Source organism: Xenopus laevis, chromosome 1S, assembly GCF_017654675.1.
Source record: "Xenopus laevis strain J_2021 chromosome 1S, Xenopus_laevis_v10.1, whole genome shotgun sequence".
Classification (NCBI taxonomy): domain Eukaryota; kingdom Metazoa; phylum Chordata; class Amphibia; order Anura; family Pipidae; genus Xenopus; species Xenopus laevis.
The window spans coordinates 70,716,472-70,737,546 of record NC_054372.1 but is presented as its reverse complement, the minus strand read 5'-3'; the positions used below and the strand labels follow the sequence as shown (position 1 = coordinate 70,737,546).

At 40.3% G+C, this 21,075-nt stretch overlaps 1 protein-coding gene across 4 annotated transcripts in view; it reads right to left on the bottom strand.

The window, feature by feature from the left end:
• The window catches only part of sdad1.S (SDA1 domain containing 1 S homeolog), a 39,430-nt gene that overhangs the window by 12,062 nt on the left and 6,293 nt on the right, over positions 1-21,075 (bottom strand). For all 4 annotated transcript variants that reach the window (XM_018234459.2, XM_018234462.2, XM_018234468.2 and 1 more), the window contains 14 exons: positions 20,197-20,268; positions 19,997-20,097; positions 19,343-19,400; positions 17,699-17,773; positions 17,520-17,621; positions 16,958-17,027; positions 8,464-8,567; positions 6,602-6,659; positions 5,952-6,010; positions 3,460-3,536; positions 2,672-2,769; positions 2,460-2,536; positions 552-681; positions 50-141 (listed from right to left, as the gene is read on the bottom strand). In XM_018234459.2, coding sequence (XP_018089948.1) covers positions 50-141; positions 552-681; positions 2,460-2,536; positions 2,672-2,769; positions 3,460-3,536; positions 5,952-6,010; positions 6,602-6,659; positions 8,464-8,567; positions 16,958-17,027; positions 17,520-17,621; positions 17,699-17,773; positions 19,343-19,400; positions 19,997-20,097; positions 20,197-20,268 — 1,173 coding nt within the window. The remainder of the gene's footprint in view (positions 1-49; positions 142-551; positions 682-2,459; positions 2,537-2,671; positions 2,770-3,459; positions 3,537-5,951; positions 6,011-6,601; positions 6,660-8,463; positions 8,568-16,957; positions 17,028-17,519; positions 17,622-17,698; positions 17,774-19,342; positions 19,401-19,996; positions 20,098-20,196; positions 20,269-21,075) is intronic.

The window sequence follows — 21,075 nt, the reverse complement described above, 5'->3', positions numbered from 1 at the left end:
CTTCAAAGGGATTTAGATTACCATTCTCACACCATAAATTACTACTCACCATTTCTTGCTGTTCTTCATCAGAGGAGTGATGAACATCTATCCATTCTCCATCCTCATCATCATCACTGAGACTGGCACTCTCCCAGCCATCTGTCAGAATAGGATATAAGTTAGGTTGAAAAAAGACACGCATCCATTAAGTTAAACCTTTTAAGTCGATATATAACTTGTCTAACTGCTAGTTGATCCAGAGGATGGCAAAAAAAAAAACAACATTTCCTGACTCCAAGATGGGTCAACTTCCTGACTCCCTGGATCAACTTATACTATAAGCTATCTTCCATAATCTTGTATTCCCTCACTTGCTAAAAAGCCATCCAGCCCCTTCTTAAAGCTATCTAATGTATCAGCCTGTAACAATCGATGAATGCTGAAACAAGGGAGCATTACAAACAAACTAAAAAAAGCAGTGGCGGAATTACCGGGGGAGCAGGGGGTGCGAGTGGGCCAGGGCCCGCCACCCTTTAGTTATGTTTCTGTGAAAAAGCATAAGGACTCACCGTCTTCTTCTGGCTCTTCTTTTTTCTCTTGTTCAACTTCTAAAACTTCTGCACCAGGAATATAGTCCTTGGCATCCAACTCTCCATACGCGTGAATCCTTGCCTCTTTGGAAGCTTCTGTAGGTTTGCCCTGTCAGCAATGTTTTGTCATAGACTAGATCAGGAGGTCTTTGCTTTTATAAAACAAATACTCATATACTGCCATATAAAATACATATATACCATATTAATATGGTGGCAAAATGTTTGCTATTTTTGCTTTTCCCCCTTTTTAAATGAGTTTGTATTTAATATTAAAGACACATGGATTTATTATCAACTTACAGTTGCGAAAAAAGAATTTACATCCTATGTAGAGTTTTTTCCACAATATTTGATCTTCATTCAAATAGTAGATAAAGGTGGTATAATTTAACAAAAACAAGGAAAATCTATAATTTACCCAAAAAATTTTACTTCTGTGGATAAAGTACTGGTATTGCCCCTTTGGTCGAACCTCAAGTAAGCTTTTCTTATACTTGTTTACCAGTGTCTGACATTAACTGGGAAATTTTTTACCATTCCTAGATTCTATCATGGTGAGCTTCCCATGCCCTTATGCCCCAAACCATTATATTTGTAGAACCATGTTTTAAAGTTGTATCAGGTTATCCTTGTCAAATTCAGGTTTTCACCCATGTCTTTTGGTACTGTGGCCAAGTAACTATTTTTGCCTTATCTGTCAAGAGCACATTGTTCCAAGACCAGTAAACCATAACAACCAATCAGCAGGTAGAATTTACTTGTCACCTGCCAAACACTTTTTAGTTGTTTTCATATTGTTGCCCAGAAAAAGACTTTTTTTCAATTACTTTCCATTATATATTTTTTTACAGTTTTTCCAAAATCTAAGTTTAAAGATGAATCTTCACGTTTCTGGTGTTTTGAGTCTGGCAGCTCAGTAATTCAGGCACAGACTCTAAACAATTTTGCAACATTTAGTTGATACATTTCTTAGCAGCATCTCTGGAGTATTACCAACTATTGTATCAATTCTAACAGCTGCTTGTGATGAAACCCAGAGATTCTGCTCAGCAGGGACAAAGAGAAGCAATGTATCAACTAAACGTATCAATTTAGAACAGTTTACAGGGTCATCGACCCCCCCTCCCAGAGCTGCTTCAGAAGGTGAAAAATTACATTTTTAACACTTCAATATTTAGAAAAACAGTGACAGAAAATAGAAAGTTGGGAAATTGACAAAATGTCTAGCCCCATATCATATTTCAAAATTAAATATAAAAAAAATCTGTTTGCTCTTTTGAGAAATGGATTTCAGTGCAGAATTCTGCTGGAGTAGCACTATTAACTGATTCATTTTGAAAAAAATTTGTGTGTGTGTGTGTGTGTATATATACACACATACATATATATATATACATACACACACACATATATATATACATACATACATACATACATACACAGGTATAGGATCCGTTATACAGAAACCCGTTATCCAGAAAGATCTGATTTACGTAAAGGCCGTCTCCCATAGACTCCATTATAATCAAATAATCTAATTTTTTTAAAAATGATCACCTTCTTCACTGTAATAATAATACAGTGCCTCAGATCCAAAGAATGGAAAGATCTGTTATCAGGAAAGCCCCAAATTCCGAGTATTCTGGATAACAGGTTCCATACCTGTATTTATATATTGAAAAAGTAAAAAAATTACATGAGGCATTCATCTGAGAGTGGATAAGGCCATCTGCTATTTGCCTCTATGAACCTCCAGTTCAAACAACAAGAGTAAAATATAGTAAAAAACATAGTGCCATAATTGCCTTGAATATCAAATAGCCGTTACAGGCTCTGAGCTAAAACATTTGTATTAAACAAAATAAATGTAAACGAACTACTCACTCTGAATTTTTTCTGCAACATGTCAGGATTTAGTGAGCGGAACAGCTGAATCAAACCTCTCGCAGACATAGACACATCTGTTTAATACAAGTGAAAAGGACCCTTGAAAATGTCCTTACAATAGCTCACAGAAATAAAGAGCATGCAGACTTTTTTACATTTGTGATTTGATGCTTAGAATGGTTGTGCAATATTATGTATGACAAACTTACTTTTATCCCTATGAGTTTTATACTGGGCTAGATCTTGCAGCAGTTCTTCAGTCATTGCTAGTGGACATCTTGCAGTAACTTCTTTAATGGCATTTATTCTACAGAATAGAAAGTATTTTAAAAACAATTAAGATAAGAATTATATTCACCATAAAGGCACATATGTTTAACAGTGCTAGCCTTCTATTGTCTAAAGTATTTAAGTGGAAACCATGAGCAGGAGCGATTTAAGATTGTGCACACAATAAAGACCCTGAAAGTAAGTCTGAAACACTAGAGCTTTTTACAAATGAAAACTAGCAACAAAGGAAAACTAACATGATTTTACTATGTGCAAACTACACAGGATTTATTTTTAATGGCTAGTAAGCAGGTGGAGGCATGTCCTTTGTTTTGGGGATGGAGTGGCAACAGGTTGCTGTAAATCAGGGATCCACAACCTTTTTCCTGTGAGCCATATTCAAATATAGAGAGTTAGGGAGCAACACTAGCATGAATATAATTCCAAGGGGGTGCCAAAAGGGCTGTGATTGGCTATTTGTTGCCCTTTATGTGGACTGGCAGCCTACAGGAGGCTCTGTTTAGCAGTACACCTGTTTTTTTATGAAAACCAAACCAGGAATTCCAAAACAAGCATCTGCTCTGCATCAGCAGGCCTTTACAACTCTGTCAGCTTTATTGGCCCATTTGCCATACTAATGGATGAGAAAAATCTTTTCATGAACACCAGTAACGAAGCTATACAATACACGACCAGTGGTTGATTTTACATGCCCAATACAACATACCCAACTGTCATCACTTCTCCTGAGTTTCTGTCTGTAACAAAGTTGTTAGCAATGGTCTTGAGAACAGACTGAGAAATCTACAAGGGAAAAAATGATAATGGTTAAGAACAGGAGGTATTCCTGGTAAAATATGCATTCTCAGTCTGCCATTCCATTGGCCATATTTTTTTCCAGAAAAATAAGGTTTATTCAACAAACGATTTGTGTGAAATAATTGTAAACAGTGTATCATGTATTTTGAAACTAGGATTTAAATGGGATATAATCATGCCGAAACTTGCCAAATTAGTTCTATTTCCTATTTTCTACACTTCTTATTACATAAAACATTATGTCAATTCTGCCAATTACAATTGTAGCTAAACATTCTGCATTGTTACAAATTGGATATTGGATCGCTTACATCTGTGGTCAGAATTTTCTGCTAAACACAAAGTAGCAATATAACGATTATTGCTCTGTGTTACCTAACATTACATATTCTTTTAAAAATACATCAGCCTTGGCACAGATCATGCACTGACCTGCTGCAGAAAAAAAGGAGGAAGAAGCCCTGCTATCTTTGAAGTAGGATATTTGGGAAGCAAAGACACTGGGGAATGCTTTACAACTTGGCATTGCAGTAATAGAGAAAATTTTAATCAGTAAATGAAAAGCTGTTAATTTTTTTACTTTTAAGGAGTGGTAATGATCATTTCCTTGTATAAAAAAAAAAAAATAGGTCTTGTAAATCTGCCCTTTGACATAAATGGTTGAAATAAGGATCATCAGTTTTATTAGTTAAACTTAGACTTGTGGAGATCTAAAGTATTTAAAAAGTGTTAATCAAGCTTTACAGTCAAGCTCTCGTTCTAGGAATTATCAGAGCAAGTGTATTCTCCTGACCTAGACCATATATACAGAGCCAGTCAATGAATTGCAAGGTGAAAGTCAACAAGACTGACTACAAATTTCAAGCAGTTTCCATGAAATTACTGGCTGCATCAAGTACCAAACCCTTATAGGTGGCCCTTTTTACAATGTTTCTAACCATATTCCTTCAGCGATTGGCCTGTGAATATTCATATAATAAATTATAGTCTCAAGTGTTATTTTTGCATTGGTTTAAATTGTTGTGTTTCAGTTATTTAGGAGTATAAGGGACATATTAAGTATGCTGTGTAAAAAATGATGGGATAATAAATCACTTTGCCAGGTTTCTCTGTGTAAGAAACTGCATAACATTTTTAGCTAGAGATTTTTTTTTTCTTTTTTTTAGAGTGACTCCCGTCTGAAGCAATGTAATATAATTGGTTAGAGAAGGAGAAGAAGAGGCAGACCTATTACTCTAGAAAATTCACCTTAAGGAGGGAGGGAGGTACAATTTACTAAAGCAGTTAATTTATTTGAGAAAGAAAAGGTAGTAAACCTCCCACTCTCTTTGAAGCAGTATAGGAGTTAGGAGACTGCCAATGCGTTTCGCTTAATAGCTTTATCGAGGCAAAAACTTTGATAAAACTATTAAGCGAAATGCGTCGGCAGACTCTCCTAACTCCAAATTGATTTTAAGAATAAGTTCTCTACCAATCCCTTTTTTAGAATCGGCTTGGTTTTTAATTAATTTACAGCGCTGTTAGCCTTCAAGTACCTAATTTGATCTTCTCTTCTTCGTATTCTGCTACTTACAAAGACACTGAAGGATCTGTGGTTTTATAGTTAGCTTAGCCTCTCCACCATGAGATAGATATGGTTATTTTGAGACCACAGTGCCCAGGGTTTGTCTTTTCCATTGTGTGGAGTCCCAGGGCATAGAAAATCCTCTTGCAGAAGTTTTTGGGACCTCTATTAATTTCCTTTTCCTACTCAATTTCTGATGACGATATGATGACTTCTATTTTTAACTTTTATCAAATTAATTCACCTTCAATCAACTATATTTGCACTAGCACCTAAAATTAATGAACTCAATTTTTGCTATTCATTTTAATTGCTGCTTTTAGTAGCAACACTCGTTATTTGCACTTATTAGATTATTCCAGCAAATCAGACGACAAGATACAGATTTTTAAAAACGAATCAATTGATTGAATTTTTTTAAACACTTAATTAATTTTACAATCATGAGTATTTATTGTACTTTTTAAGCACTTGCACTTATCAATTCATTTTTGTACACCAACTCACAAATACGAATTATCACCAACTTAATTGTGTTCATAATTGATTCATCAATATTTATACTGCTTCAAAGAGAGTGGAGGTTTACTACCTTTTCTTTCTCAAATAAATTAACCAATGTAATATAATGGCATCAAATCTAGGCATTTGCCTAGTATAAAATTACACACACTGTCTCCATTTATTTTAGAAAGCTTTTTACACCTTTTTTCATTGAATTTTGTTTTACAAAGCATAATAAATATGCCCCTAAATGTCCTCTTTATTGACACATTTGAACATAATTTGGATAAGAGACACATGGCATAGCTTCTGTAAAAGAAAAAAATACTTACTTCAGGAGGAACTAGGTGATGAGTTGCTTGTGCAGCATACAGCAGAATCTTCGTCACCTCTACATGATAAAAAAAAAAACAATTAGTGGAAAAGTCCATTTAGAGCTCTCAAGGCTTAATCTTTAACAGGTCACGTTATAAGTCTTGCTGCTGTAATATTATTACTATTCATGTTTTGTCAACGTAATATAAATATTATGTATGTTTAACTTGTTCATAAAATAAATGTTGAATCAGAAGATATAATTTACTGAAAATTACTGGTTAAACAACCACCTTGGGAATTGTCATTTGGAGTGAATTTTGTTACTGGTCTACAAGAAATAGCAGTAAACCACAAGAGAGAAGCAAGTAATATTTTTAGTAGACTGGGGGAGAGCACTTTACATCTAGTGGGGAGAACACACTTGTTACATTTATGATTTTCCTTATTTATTTCCTAGATGCATTTACATATATAGTACCTATAGTTGCTGGGATTTAATACATAAGCAGTTTGGAGTTTAGGGTTCCCCTCTTTTATTAAAGATTGTGCATGTTCTTATTCATCTATTTCTTTACTAAGCATCCCCCTGCATCCACCAATTTTCAACAGTGCAAGACACTATTGTGCAAAGTGTATATTCTTTAAGTGGAGAAGCAAAGCATACCTCTTTGGTGTGGCTGTAGAAATCTTTGTACGAAAGGGTAGAAGTTGAAAAGGAACAGCTACAAGAAAGAATTACATGTACAAATTAGGAACTATTTCTATATATAAATGTATACACAAACAGAGAATACCTCTAAGCATAGTGGTTTCTACTCATGAGCAGTCTAAATATTCATAGAAAAGAACTTATAAATATAGTAAACAGCTACACTTAAAGGACCAGTAACATCAAAAATTTTTACAAAAAAATTCGTTAGAGTACAACAAAAAAAAAAACACCAACACAAATTAAAATTTAAAATAGCAAAGCCTTTATTAAGAAATAACTTACAGAAACTCCACTTCCTGTCCTCTTCAGAAACGGCGACCATCCATCTGCAGCGCTCGATTTCTCCTCCTGGCTATACACTGACAGCGTGTCCTCTGCCCGATCGCCTTCCCCAGCTCTTCTTCATCCAGCAGCAGCATGAAGGCGATGTCTCCTGCTCCTCCGCTCCAGGAATGCAGCCCTGACTGCCGACCCTGTGCCCACTCCGTCACTGTCAAGGCAGCTGAAACAAAGCAGCCGCAAAAGAATGCGTCCAACACTGAGCCGGCAACCCCAGGAGGACGAGCTTCTTTTGGTGAGCCGTGCTGCTCCCCGCCTGCAGCTGCTGCTGCTCCCTCTGTCAAACTGCTGTTTGGCTGCTGAATGTTGAATCGTGAACCGGTAGGATTTTGTGGGGGACATCCTTTCGCCCTGGAGCAGTGCAGACGCAGCCTCCTAATACACTCAATGCGGACCTGCCGGGGTTGTATGATTTACTTTTATTTACTCCTCCTGCCGGCTCAGTGTTGGACGCATTCTTTTGAGGCTGCTTTGTTTCAGCTGCCTTGACAGTGACGGAGTGGGCACAGGGTCGGCAGTCAGGGCTGCATTCCTGGAGCGGAGGAGCAGGAGACATCGCCTTCATACTGCTGTTGGATGTAGAAGAGCTGGAGAACGCGATCGGGCAGAGGACACGCTGTCAGTGTATAGCCAGGAGGAGAAATCAAGCGCTGCAGATGGATGGTCGCCTTTTCGCCGTTTCTGAAGAGGACAGGAAGTGGAGTTTCTTTAAGTTATTTCTTAATAAAGGCTTTGCTATTTTAAATTTTAATTTGTGTTGTTGTTTTTTTTTTCGTTGTATTCTAACGAATTTTTTTGTAAAAATTTTTGACGTTACTGGTCCTTTAAGGTGAAATTGATGGGAGGGGCCATTTATGAATAGGGCAAATTTTTTTTTAAGTCTCTTGGCAGATCTATTAGGACATTAAATTGTGTGTACAAGATCATGCAAAAATATATTAATACATATGGTCTTAGTATGCTGTAAAGAAGCCGACACAATGACATACAATTTACAGGTCTGATATTAGAAACTTTTACATGCCGGGCCTACTAACCATCACTGGTGATGTTGCCCATAGCAACTAATCAGATCTTTGCTCATGTGTTCAACTTGTAACTGACCATTCAATGTTTGTCTTAAGTGTTAATAAATAGACCCTAATAATGATGTGCGAGTCAACAAAAATTCAACCTGAACCCAACCCGAATTTCCAATGATATACCCGCACTTAACCCGTCAGTCTCAGATATTATGAAAGGGGTGGGCAGGCATCTGCCTATAAATTGAGGCTGCTGGAGCTAAAAGCCTGCAGTGTAAATTTGTGGGAAGAGCAGTAGCAGAGCTCAACCCGAACACGACCGGGACTGACAAAATATGTGTGGAACCCAACCCAAACCTGGGGTTCCTGCAAATGTTGGATCGGCCCACACGTGTCCAGTTTGAAAAATATATATATATTTTTTTTAACAACTGTGTTAAAACAAGATCATACCTCATGAATTCCAACTAGCCTGGAGATCAGGTCCATATGCATGAGCTTAACCTCAAATCTTTCCTTAGAGGCTTCCAACTGTTTCAGCAACTTCTCTGCAAATTCTGCAAAAGTAGTTACAGAGAAATTAATGTGAATTGTGGGAAGCTAGAATCTGTAGTCCAACAGTAACTTCAGGGAAGTAGGTTGCAGATTTCAGTCCGTGGAAGATAAATAGATTTTTGTACTTACCGTTAAATCCTTTTCTCTTGTCCTACATTGGGGGACACAGGCACCATGGGGATGAAGATCCTGTTGCTTGGAGGATGGACACTAAACGGTTAACAAGCTCCTCCTCCTGCACTGGTTCTCATACCCTGCCTACTTCCTTTCCCCTCAGTTTTCGGGCCGAAGAAGGAAGGACAACCCTACTATCACCATGTGCAAACAGAAAAGGAACTCTCACCCCCTATGAACTATATACAGTCTACAGTGCTAGAAGAATTTTGAATTATAACCTATTCAGGGAGGGAAGGCCTGTGTCCCCCAATGTAGGACAAGAGAAAAGGATTTAACGGTAAGTACAAAAATCTATTTTTCTCTTGCCTAGATTGGGGGACACAGGCACCATGGGGACGTCCCAAAGCTACCCATGAGGGCGGGACTTGCACCCCAGTGCTCAGCTTACAACGGTCTGTAGCACCTTTCTCCCAAAGCTTGCCTCAGCCGAGGAGAAAGTGTGTATCTTGTAGAACCTGGAAAAAGTGTGTACTGAAGACCACACTGCAGCTCTACAAACCTGTTCAGCGGAAGCCTGGTGGCGTACTGCCCAGGAAGTACTCATCGACCTGGTCGAGTGAGCTCGAATCCCGAAGGGTGGAGGTCTATCCTTTGCTACATAAGCCTTTGAGATGGCCAACCTGATCCATCTGGAAATCGTTGCCTTCGATGCCCGGAGGCCCTTTCTCGGTCCCTCCGGAATGATGAAAAGACTGTCAGTTCTTCTTATACTTTTGGTAACAGATACATAAATACTCAGCGTACGGACTACGTCTAGCTTGTGCAGCTTTTTCTCCATCTGTGTCTTGGGATGAGGGCAGAAGGAAGGCACTACAATGTCCTGATTCAGATGAAATTCGGACACAACTTTAGGCAAGAAATCCGGTGTTGGCCTTAGAATTACCTTGTCCTTATGGAAAATTGTAAATGGCACTTTACACGATAAGGCTGCCAACTCTGACACTCGTCTAGCCGACGTGATGGCTAATAAAAATACTGTCTTAATAGTCAGTGTAAGCAAGGGAATGTCCATGATCGGTTCAAAAGGCTGTTCTTGCATAGCTGATAGTACTAGGTTAAGATCCCATGGAGGAACCGGGTGACGGTATGGTGGTGCCTGTCGAAGAGCACCCTGTATGAAAGTCTTAATGTTAGGCCGCAACGCCAACTGGTGTTGGAAGAAAATAGATAGTGCAGATACTTGGACCTTCAAGGAACTGATGGCTAGACCCTTATCCAGTCCCTCCTGCAGAAAACACAGTACGTTTGCTTCGTTTAAGATCTGTGGGTCTTTGGAGTTAGTCTCGCACCATGAGATGAAGGTCTTCCATATCCTATGGTAAATCCGTGCAGATACAGGCTTTCTGGCCTTTAATAATGTAGGTAAGACCTCCTGTGGAACTCCTGACCTGGAGAGTATCAAGGCCTCAAGAGCCACGCCGTTAAATCCAGCCGTGGAGAATTCGGGTGGACGATAGGCCCCTGTGTTAACAGATCGTCCCTGACTGGAAACCGAAATGGAGTGTCTGCTGCTAGCCGCATGATCTCTGCGAACCAAGGTCTGCGGGGCCAGAATGGAGCCACCAGTATCGCCTCTACTCTCTCTTCCTTTATTCGTCTGATGACTCTTGGAATCAGAGCGAGAGGTGGGAACACGTATACCTTGTGAAACGGCCAAGGTGCTACTAGCGCGTCCACCGCTACTGCTAGAGGATCCTTGCTTCTTGCCATAAAGCTTGGCAGCTTGTTGTTGTATCTTGACGCCATTAGGTCCACCTCTGGTATACCCCACCTTCTTACTATCTCTTGGAACACTTCCGGATGCAGACTCCACTCGCCCTGATCTACTGTCTCTCGACTGAGGAAGTCTGCTATACAGTTGTCTACCCCTGGAATGTGTACTGCGGAGATGGCTGGCACATTCTCCTCTGCCCAAAGAAGTATCCTTTGTGCTTCGGCCAACGCCGCTTGGCTTCTTGTGCCTCCCTGATGGTTTATGTAGGCCACTGCCGTCATGTTGTCCGACTGAATTCTCACTGGTCGACCCTTGAGATTGTGGGTCCAGTGTGACAAGGAGAGCCATATCGCCCTGAGCTCTAGGATGTTGATTGGGAGGGATCCTTCCCCTGGGCTCCATCTGCCCTGTACTGTGTGTTGTTCCAGTACTCCTCCCCACCCCTGTAAGCTGGCATCTGTTGTTACTACTGTCCATGTATGGTTGGGAAACAGCTTGCCTGATTGCAATGTTGATGGTTGGAGCCACCATTTCATTGACGCCTGAACGGGCTCTGTTATCAGTATCCTGCGGTCTAGCTCTGTACGCATCTTTCTTTGATGTAATAGAATTAGTCTCTGCAATGGTCTGGTGTGTAATTGGGCATACGGTACAGCTGGAATAGCCGCTACCATTGTCCCCAGTGCTCTCATGGCTACTCTGAGTGGTACGTATCTCTCTTTCTGAATGATCATTAATCTTGTGCGAAAGGTGGATATCTTGGCAGGTGGAAGAAAAGCTTTTCCCAGCGACGTGTCTATCATCAGACCTAGGTATTCTGTCCGTTGCGTTGGAGTGAACATTGATTTTTTTGTAATTGATGAGCCAACCTAATTGGGTCAATCTTTCCACCACGGTCTGTAGGTGATTTGTTGTTAAGGAATGAGACGGAGTTTTGACTAGTAGGTCGTCCAAGTATGGTATGACTCCTATTCCCTGCAGCCTTAAATTTGCTAGAGCTGCTGCCATGACCTTTGTGAAGACACGCGGGGCTGAGGATAGGCCGAATGGAAGTGCCACAAATTGCCAATGTTCTCCTGCGGCGAAGAAACGAAGGAATCTGTAGTGGTTGGGGTGTATTGGCACGTGAAGATACGCGTCCTTGATATCTATTACTGTCATAAATTCCCCCATCTCCAGGGACAGCAGAACCGATTGAATGGATTCCATCTTGAAATGTTGACGCCTGACATATTTGTTTACTGCCTTTAGATCCAGCACAGGACGGTAGGACCCGTCCTTTTTGGGGACGATGAACAAATTGGAATAAAAACCTCTGCCCCTGTCTAGAGGTGGCACCTGCTGTATGACCCCTGAGCTTGTGAGATCTCGGAGAATTTTTCGAAATGCTGAACGCTTTGGTTCCCTTGAGGGAAGACGTGACACAAAAAATCTTTTTGGAGGAATTTGTATAAAGTCTATGAGATATCCGTGGGAGACTACCTTCAGGACCCAAGGGTCTTGGACTCTCTGTTCCCACACCTCCCGAAAGTTTCTTAGGCGTCCGCCTATGAAAACACTCTCGGGGGTGGGCACCTCTTCATGCTGAGGCGGGTTTCTCCTGAGAAGGCTTGGCGGTTTGTCTGGTTGAAGACCAGTTGTGGCCTTGTTTGATTGGATATCTGGAACGGCTGGAAGATTGGTGCTTTTCCGTTTGTGTTCTCTGCCTTTGGCCTTGACCCTGACGAAAGGGCCGCAGAAAAGGTCTTCTCTTAAAGGTGGTGCGCTTGGGTCTGTTTTGCGGTAACAGGGTACTCTTTCCACCCGTCGCCTGTGATATAATCTTGTCGAGCTCTGCTCCAAAAAGCTGTTTACCCACAAACGGAAGACTGACTAGTGATCTCTTTGATGTGAGATCCGCCGACCAGTTTTTTAACCATAGAAAACGTCTGGCTGCAATGGACTGTGCTGAAGCTCCGGCAATGAGTTTTGCTGCATCCAATGCTGCTTCGCAGATATAAGAGTTTGCATCAGCTATTTGTGACAATAAAAGATCAGTAGACGGGTCCTCAGACCCAATAAGTTGTGCTACCTGCTCAACCCATATCTCTATTGCTCTTGACACCCACGCTGTGGCAAAGATTGGTTGAAGCGCCGCTCCTGCTGCTGAAAAAATGGCCTTACAGAAACCCTCTAGACGTTTGTCTATTGGGTCCTTAAAAGAGGCTGCGTCAGCCACTGGTATGGTTGTGGTCCTAGATAGACGTGACACCGGAGGATCCACCACTGGTGGGGAGGACCAGAGGTCTGTATTTTCCTGAGGAAATGGATAGGACTGTGAAAAGCGTTTAGATAGTTGGAGCTTGCGGTCTGGAACTTTCCACTGAGCCTTAACAATGTCATCTAAGTGCTCATAAGCCGGAAAAACATATGAAGTCTTCTTCTGCCTTTTGAAAATGTTTTTGCTAGGCTCAGCTGTAGCTGCTGTGTCTTCAATGTTTAATGTTTGTAACACTAACTGTATCAGTGATTCTACCTCCCTTTGTGACCTGGGAGTATCCTGCTCCTGATCTGACTCCTCCCCTGACAACACTTGCCCCTCTTCCCCTGACTCTTCCTCTTCAGGTGACTCAGGTGGGGGGGAATGAAACCGCTTAGAAGCAGTTGCCTGTGCGCTCATCCTTTGTGGCTGACTAGAGAGGTGCTCCAAAACCTTGTCCAAAGTCTCTGGAATCCTGGCTAGATTCTGTAGACCAGCCAGTGAGAGGGAGAGAGCACGCACCAATTCAGAATCCGAGCTCGCCTGAGAAGCCGAAGCTATTGCTGAGCCGGATTGTAGGTTTGCATTGGGTAAGCTAGGAGCTGGTATATTACCAGTACTACAAGCTACACACTTTGGGTCAGAAGAGGCAATGTCAAATTTTGTTTTGCATGACGAGCATGCAAGGAATGCAATTTGAGATGGGGTGCGGGACTTAGTCTGCCGCTTAGAAGAGGGCATTTTCTCTACTCTGTCAGTCATGCTATAGAGGGTTGGCTCTTCCTTAAGAAAAGGAAGCAGGCAGGGAACTGAGAAAGTCCTGTGTGCACCTGGGCTGTCCCTGTATGGGCGACCTGCATGGGTGAAAGTGACATGCTTAGTGCCAGAACAAGACTAAAACTGCCTAGGGAATACAAAAAGAGTACTTACTCCTGTTGCTCTGCAGTATCGACGCAGTAAGTAGAGGAAGCGAGTGTACTCTCTCCTCCTTTTGCCGTTCCAGCTCGTGTCCCAAGATGGCGGCCGGAAGTGACGCATGCGCCGGCAAGGACAGTGAAACGCAAGTTGCGCAGTATGCCCCCAAGGAAAATGGCCGCCGTAGAGAGTGCATCCGCCGACTCCCTCTTTCAAGATGGCGGCCGGAAGTGACGCATGCGCCGGCAAGGACAGTGAAACGCAAGTTGCGCAGTATGCCCCAAGAAAATGGCCGCCGCAGAGAGTGCCGACGCCCTCTTCCAAGATGGCGGCCGGAACAACATGCGCAGAAGAATCGGACCAACACAAGGACGGTCCCTCCGTGTAACTAAGCTGTCTAGAGCCAGAGCGGGTAAGAACGCTTTCCCACACGCCTCTGCTCCTAGGGGGGATATGAGTAATCAGCATATAGGGGCCTACCCTGTCTGTGGAAGTCGGAAAGCAGAAGGGGGTGAAAAGGGGATAATAAAACACTTACCCCTTTCGTTGCCAGCCATTCCTGCCCTATTTTTGGTGCGTACCCCGTTCTGGGCTGCTGGTGCAGCCTCCGTGGAGCGGGAACCAGCAGCCCCAGGGTGTTGAGGGAGCCTCTGCCTGCAGACCTCCGTGGAGCGGGAAGGCAATCCGGGCACAATATTATTCGGCTGGTGGGGGCTCGGGAAAGTGAACTCAGGCCCCACTGCTGGCATGGCACATGAATAAATCGGCACCATTGCTCCCAGCCAGAAGCATCCGTCCTCCTTCTGAGGACACTAAAGTAAAACTGAGGGGAAAGGAAGTAGGCAGGGTATGAGAACCAGTGCAGGAGGAGGAGCTTGTTAACCGTTTAGTGTCCATCCTCCAAGCAACAGGATCTTCATCCCCATGGTGCCTGTGTCCCCCAATCTAGGCAAGAGAAAGTACAGTACTTGTAAAAGACAACTGACCAAGACACATTTTACTAAAAAAAAAAAAAAGGCGGAGGGAGATTTTTCTTGTTTGCGGAAGCGTTAAAGGGCTGACCCAAAGCGAATGTCACACATAGTAAATTATTCTCTGGTGTTTAAATAGCCACCCATGACTACCTCCCATGGTTCTCTTTGACTTCAATGGGAATATGCAACAGTACAGTTAGCAGAACTTTTCCATCCTAAAATGTTCTTGGTGCAAAAATGTGTTTATAGCTGCATTGAGGGTGGTTCTCAATGAAGTTGTTATAGGGTTATCACCATTACTTTTTCCTCTTTGGTTTTGTGTTCACACATTTTAGTACTTTTCACTGAGGGGATATTTTGACATGGTGTAAGGTCAATACAGATTATGGATTCAAAACAAAGCATTAACCCTCAAGATCTACCAGTAATATCACTGAAAATAAGAAACAGAAAATTGATGATGAATTCACCCTAGACATGACACTAAGGCAGGGGTGCCCAAAAGGTAGATGGGATCTACCAGTAGCCCTTTAGCTGGTAGATCTGTTAACAAACAGCTTGTCTAAATCACCCTCCTGTTTCATGATTTATTTCAGATATTTATTCTGTTAAGGTTACATAAAAAATAGTTGTTTATTAAATATAGCAATATAAATTCTCTCGTTAATCAATATAATATTTACGTAATATGTTTCATGGAACTGAATGCTAACAATGCTTTTATGGTGTAGATCATAATGGGACAACATCACTAAAAGTAGACCTCGCATTAGTAAAGTATGGGCACTCCTGCACTAAGGTCACTGCTGTAGCAACTGGATGGAGAAATCAGGAGCTAGCAGAGACTGGACAGAGGCACCATGGTGTTAATACATTTGGCAGAATACAGAGGCAGAATAAGACAGAGGGGCTGCTGGTTAGGAAATAACAATAGCTAGTCAGTACAGCAAAACTATTACCAGATCCTTCAGCAGGTCTTTTTAGCATAAACTGAAGAGCAATATCGTAGGTTTTAATAACCTTAAATATTAATTTCTATTAATGTTATATGAAATTGAGGAAGTAATGAGTAGGCAAAGAGCGCTAACCTCTAAGCACAATCGTTGACAAAAAATTCCATGCTAAATTCATCACATTTACAATGGAATTATGCAATTTGTGTTGAGTTACATGTAGTTAAACAGCTAACGTTTTAATTCAAGACAAATGTACGCCTAGCTGGGGGGAGTAAAAAATCTACGGTTATATAGCTTTGATCTGCCGACGATAGAGGGCTTCTTTTCATGAAGATATTAGCTACTCGGTGATTAGTTAAAGGCAAGGGGACCCATTAATCCTCCGGACTTGAAGAATTACAGCACTGCACCAGTGGTGTCTTTGTTAAAAGAAACTCTCTGAAACTACACACAAAAGCAGGTTTGAAAATGGAAAGTTGCTTATGGGTGTATTTATTATGCTGTGTAAAACAAAATTCCCAGAAAAAAGGGTGTAAAATCTGTGTAAAATTAATGGTAGTTTATCAAGGTATGTGTTACTTTACACCATGCAAACGACAGATTTGACGCTGTTTTTTTACATTGCTTCTGGTGGAAATTACATTAAAAAAAACATGTATTATCCCATTGTTTGTTACACAGCATAATAAATATACCACTTAGATTTACACTTTCTATGCACAAAAAAAAAATTTTTTAGGTGAAGGACCCTTTAAGGTTCTTTAGTTGTATTTTACCTGTATTTTGCACCTTCCATTCTTAAGAAGATGTCTTGTCCCTACTGATGAAAAGCAGCCCAACAGTATGACGTTACACCTCCATGCTTACACTAAAAGTTTCTTAAAGGTGTGGACAGTGATTTTGACCAAACACATTGCTTTGTAACTTTGTCCAAAAACCCTTATCATGGTCTCATCTGACCAAAGCCTTTTCCACATTGCTGCTGGGCCCCATTCTTGATTTTTTGGAAATTCAGATATTATTTTACATGGTTCTTTTTAACTTATGGATTTTTTCCCCATTTTACCGTAGAGGTCAGTTATGTGGACTTTATATATTGAGAATGGAGGTGATGGTAGTATCATGCTTTGGTGCAGCTTTTAATCAGCACATTCTGATAAAAAAAAAGCTAATTTAAAAAGAAACCCCACAAACAGTGAAAAAAACCACAGCACACAACCGCAACATCCATGCAGGTACCATAAACAGCAGTTATCAAAATAGCCTACTCTACTGCAGGTGCTACAAGCAAATACCTGTCCAATCATTACTAAAACAGATTATCAGTATCAATCTGTTTTAGTATCTTAACTTAGTTTTAAAGCAGGTGGCTAATATCTGATGAGAGACTATTATTTTTTTTTTAATTTCCTCTTACCTTGTGGATCATGAACCAAATGAATTGCTGAAAAATTAAACACCTCTGGTCTTTTCTTCTTTTTATGTTTCTGTGCATAGAAACAAATTGTGAAAAAAAGTGTATATTTTTAATACGCAACATATTTTTAGCAAGATTTTTTTTTTAACAATTCAAATTAGTTCAGCTACAAAGATGGCAAATCTATGTCCTCGATGACCCAAAATTTGCCTAAGGTATTGTAACGACAGAAACCAATATGATGTTAAACTATTAAATGCATCAGGACTGCCAAATTTGACCTGATACTTCACTACCCCCTGAGGTTTGGCCATGAAGCAAATTTTTAAGATTACATAGTGGGTCTATCTGACTTTTACTAACTCTTTTGCAAGTAAGTGACATGGAAGGACTATCAAACTATTTTATATGGATGTCAGCAGTTAATATGGAGGATGACATGGAACTGTATGCAAAATACAACAAAACAATAGACGTATATCACTAAAGATATATGTTATTAATATCATTAATAACAATATGTTGTTAATCCTACTCAGCAGCATTAGTATGGGAAACAAACCTTTAAAACTTTCATAGCTTTATCCAGTTTCTTTTTGTTCTTTGTGTTCTTCTTTCCCGTGGAATATCTCACCATAAGGTCTCTGGCAGTGGGGCCTTCATCCTTCAGAAAACATTCACGTTTTTGTTTTAGCAAATTTGAAAACAAGAAGCCGAAGAACACCAAAAAAAAATACTGACCTCTGATTCTGAATCACTGTCCTTCTTCTCATCCTCATCTTTTCCCAAGAAGAATTTCAGTGCAGCAACCAAAATCTGGGGGAACAAATGAAATCGACAAACGATGTTCAACCTGTAATATCTCTGTGATTTACAATCTTATGTGCAGTTTATGGTATATCTGTGTGTCCCTTTATACTTTTTTCTGCAGAAAAATACCTATTGAATCCAGAAGTACAAAAAGCATAATGCTATAGCAGAGGCCAGCTGCAATGGCAAAATATATGGCATTTAATCCCAGAAAAGTCTATAGAAATTGCAGTTAACAAGGGAATAAAGAAATTGCCAATTCTAACAAGTTAAACCAGGGCTGTCCAACTGGTGGCCCGTTGATCCCCCATTGTGTGCCCCCCCCACATGAAAGCCTACCTGTTGTGCCTGCTTACCATGTATAAAATTTAAAAGGTATTACTACAGAGATTAACTAGCCCCTGCATTGTTTAAACCTCAAATTCAGACTGTAATCCCCTGTATTGTTCACACTTGTAATCCCCCCTGTATTATTCACACCTGTGACACCTCTATTGTTTACACCCTAAAGCCCAGTACTGTTCACACCTGAGACCCAGACTGAAACTGTCCATATTGATCACCTCATACAAACTGCTGAAGGGGCACCAGCGCTGTGTCACTGTATGTAGTACATCTTAGAGTGGTCCTCATAAATTTCCCTGTCTCCTGCTCCTTTCTGCCTATGCTCCCTGTGTGTGCCATACTCTGCCTGCCATATGCTCCCTGTGTGTGTGCCATACTCTGCCTGCCATATGCTCCCTGGGTGAGCCATAGTCTGCCTGCCCCAGGCTCCCTGGGTGAGCCATAGTCTGCCTGCCCCAGGCTCCCTGGGTGAGCCATACTCTGCCTGCCCCAGGCTTCCTGGGTGAGCCAAACTCTGCCTGCCCCAGGCTCTCTGGGTGAGCCAAACTCTGCCTACCCGGGCTCCCTGGGTGAGCCATACTCTACCTGCAATATGCTCCCTGTGTGTGCCACACTCTGCCTGTTCTTTGCTCCCTGTGTTTGCCACACTCTGCCTGTTCTTTGCTCCCTGTGTTTGCCACACTCTGCCTGTTCTTTGCTCCGTGTGTGCCATACTCTGTCTGCCCTATGCTCCCTGTGTGTGCCATACTCTGCATGTGTGTGCCATACTCTACTTATGGAACATAAGCCTGGTATTTGTTCTGGTGGTTTGTTAGCAAACACCCCTAAGGTGTTTAATAATGTACTGCGGGGGTGTTGTGTTATCCACAGGGGAGGAGAAGGCATATGGATTTAAGGGTAGTTCTTAATTCGACAACTCTCTTTCATGAAAAAAGTGAGCACCAACCATTTGGTTTTGTGGTGTGCTACCACCATTAATGTGGACACAGTCTTGTGGTAACATGGGTGTGGTATAAAGTGTATGTGGTTTAAAAACAGGTATAGGTTAACACTGGCTTCCATTATTGGTCCTCCACCATGTAGGCCATAAAAATTCCATCCCTCGGTACCACAGAAGTTGAACAGCACTGAGTTAAATTATTTGGTGTGTACGATTTTTAGTAATACTGACAACCAATTTTTCCAGCAAGATCATTTTTGCACCACTTCGCTTTTATAAAATTTCATTACCTTAGTGACTTTAGAAAAACAGGCAGTAGTTATCACATTGACTGTTTTGGCATCATTCCTGTTGGCAAACAAATTAAGTCACATTTGGATAAAAAGAAAAAAGGAACACAAGACATTCAATATTATGATTTATATAGAATTAGTTGTCATTATAAGTCGTCATTATATTAGAGGGTTCCGTGCACAACCAGTTTCCAAATTCACTAAATAAATATCAGTAAAATAGTGACCGCGCCACAAACAAAAATACAAAATATGCAATAATATCTTCATAATATAACTAATTGTAGGGTAATGGCATATTATGACATTTTTGTGAAATTTATCTGTCACTTGTCTCCGGAAAGTCTTGTTGACAAAAGCTGGAAAATTCATTTTAAAGGAACTTCTTGTAAGATACATAATCTTATCTTCTGTAAATGCTGCAGCATACAAAAATTCACCATATTGTGTCACCAAGAATCTTTTAAAACAAGGGACACATGTGGGTTCATTTGCTGAGGCTGAAGTTGGACTGTCTTTTTTAAAATAAAATTTAACTAAAATAAACCAGATATCCATAATTATAGGGCCTGTTTGGTGAAAATGTATTAAATAAACTAAAAATAAACTAAGAACAAGATTCTCACAGACGTATTATTGAAATATACTCACCAGATGTTCCGTCTGTAAAGCTCAATCATGACATCAAGGGATATCTTTGCAGCAATGGCATTGTTGTCTCTTAGCATTGTGTACATAAAATTCTGCAGAGTCTAATGGTTAAAAAAAAAAAAAAAACTGAAACTTGTTAATTTTTTCAGAATTTCTCCCACTGAATACATGGCATAAATTAATTCTTCAACAACCCTTACCGTATTGACTTTGTTGTTCTTGTGTTTGGCATTTATATTCTTGATGTCCGTGACAATATGAGTGTATAAAGTCTAAAAGAAAATTCATACTTCAGTACGACTGTGGAGCAGCATATAAAAAACATTAGAAATGAGCAGGGTTTAATTTGTCACGGTATCAGCAAGCAAGGAATTAGAAAATAGCTATTCATGCGGGTATCAATCCTTCTCTTCATTTTCTCTAACAATACAATTTGTTAAGAAATTCAAAGAAGATTTTATTAGAAGAGTACCAATCATTTGTGAACACTGGTTTGGAGTTACATTTAATCTAGTCTATGGAGAACATTTGTATATGTTAAAAAAAATTCTGTGCACAAAACAAGCCATTTCTTATAATTTACTCTACTGAATATAAAATAAACATACTATAACAAACAGTTATTAACAAGCAGTACACTGGACTTACTTTATATATTATAGGTGAGAAGCCCATGGATGGATGCATTTCTTTGCCCTTGGGCAATTTACTTTATGTACAGTATTGCACAAAATTTCTATTATAAACATTAATATATTCTCAATTTAACAATACATAAGTATTATAAAATAGTCAGATTTTAAGACATTAAAAATACGAAACAATAATAACAGTGAGAACAATTAAACTTTCTGCTCAACACTAAACATGTACAACACTGCATGTACAAGTAGCATTATATAGGTAAAGCTATACATACGGCATTAAAAATAAAACGTTCTTGAATGTTTATATACGGTTACACATAGCAACCAAATACATTTTACTTTCATTAACCAATTTTCAGTAAACTGATTAAGACGAATTCCTGTAGACAGTCCTCAGTAAACAACTCACCAAGCACTAGCAAAGCAGTAGCT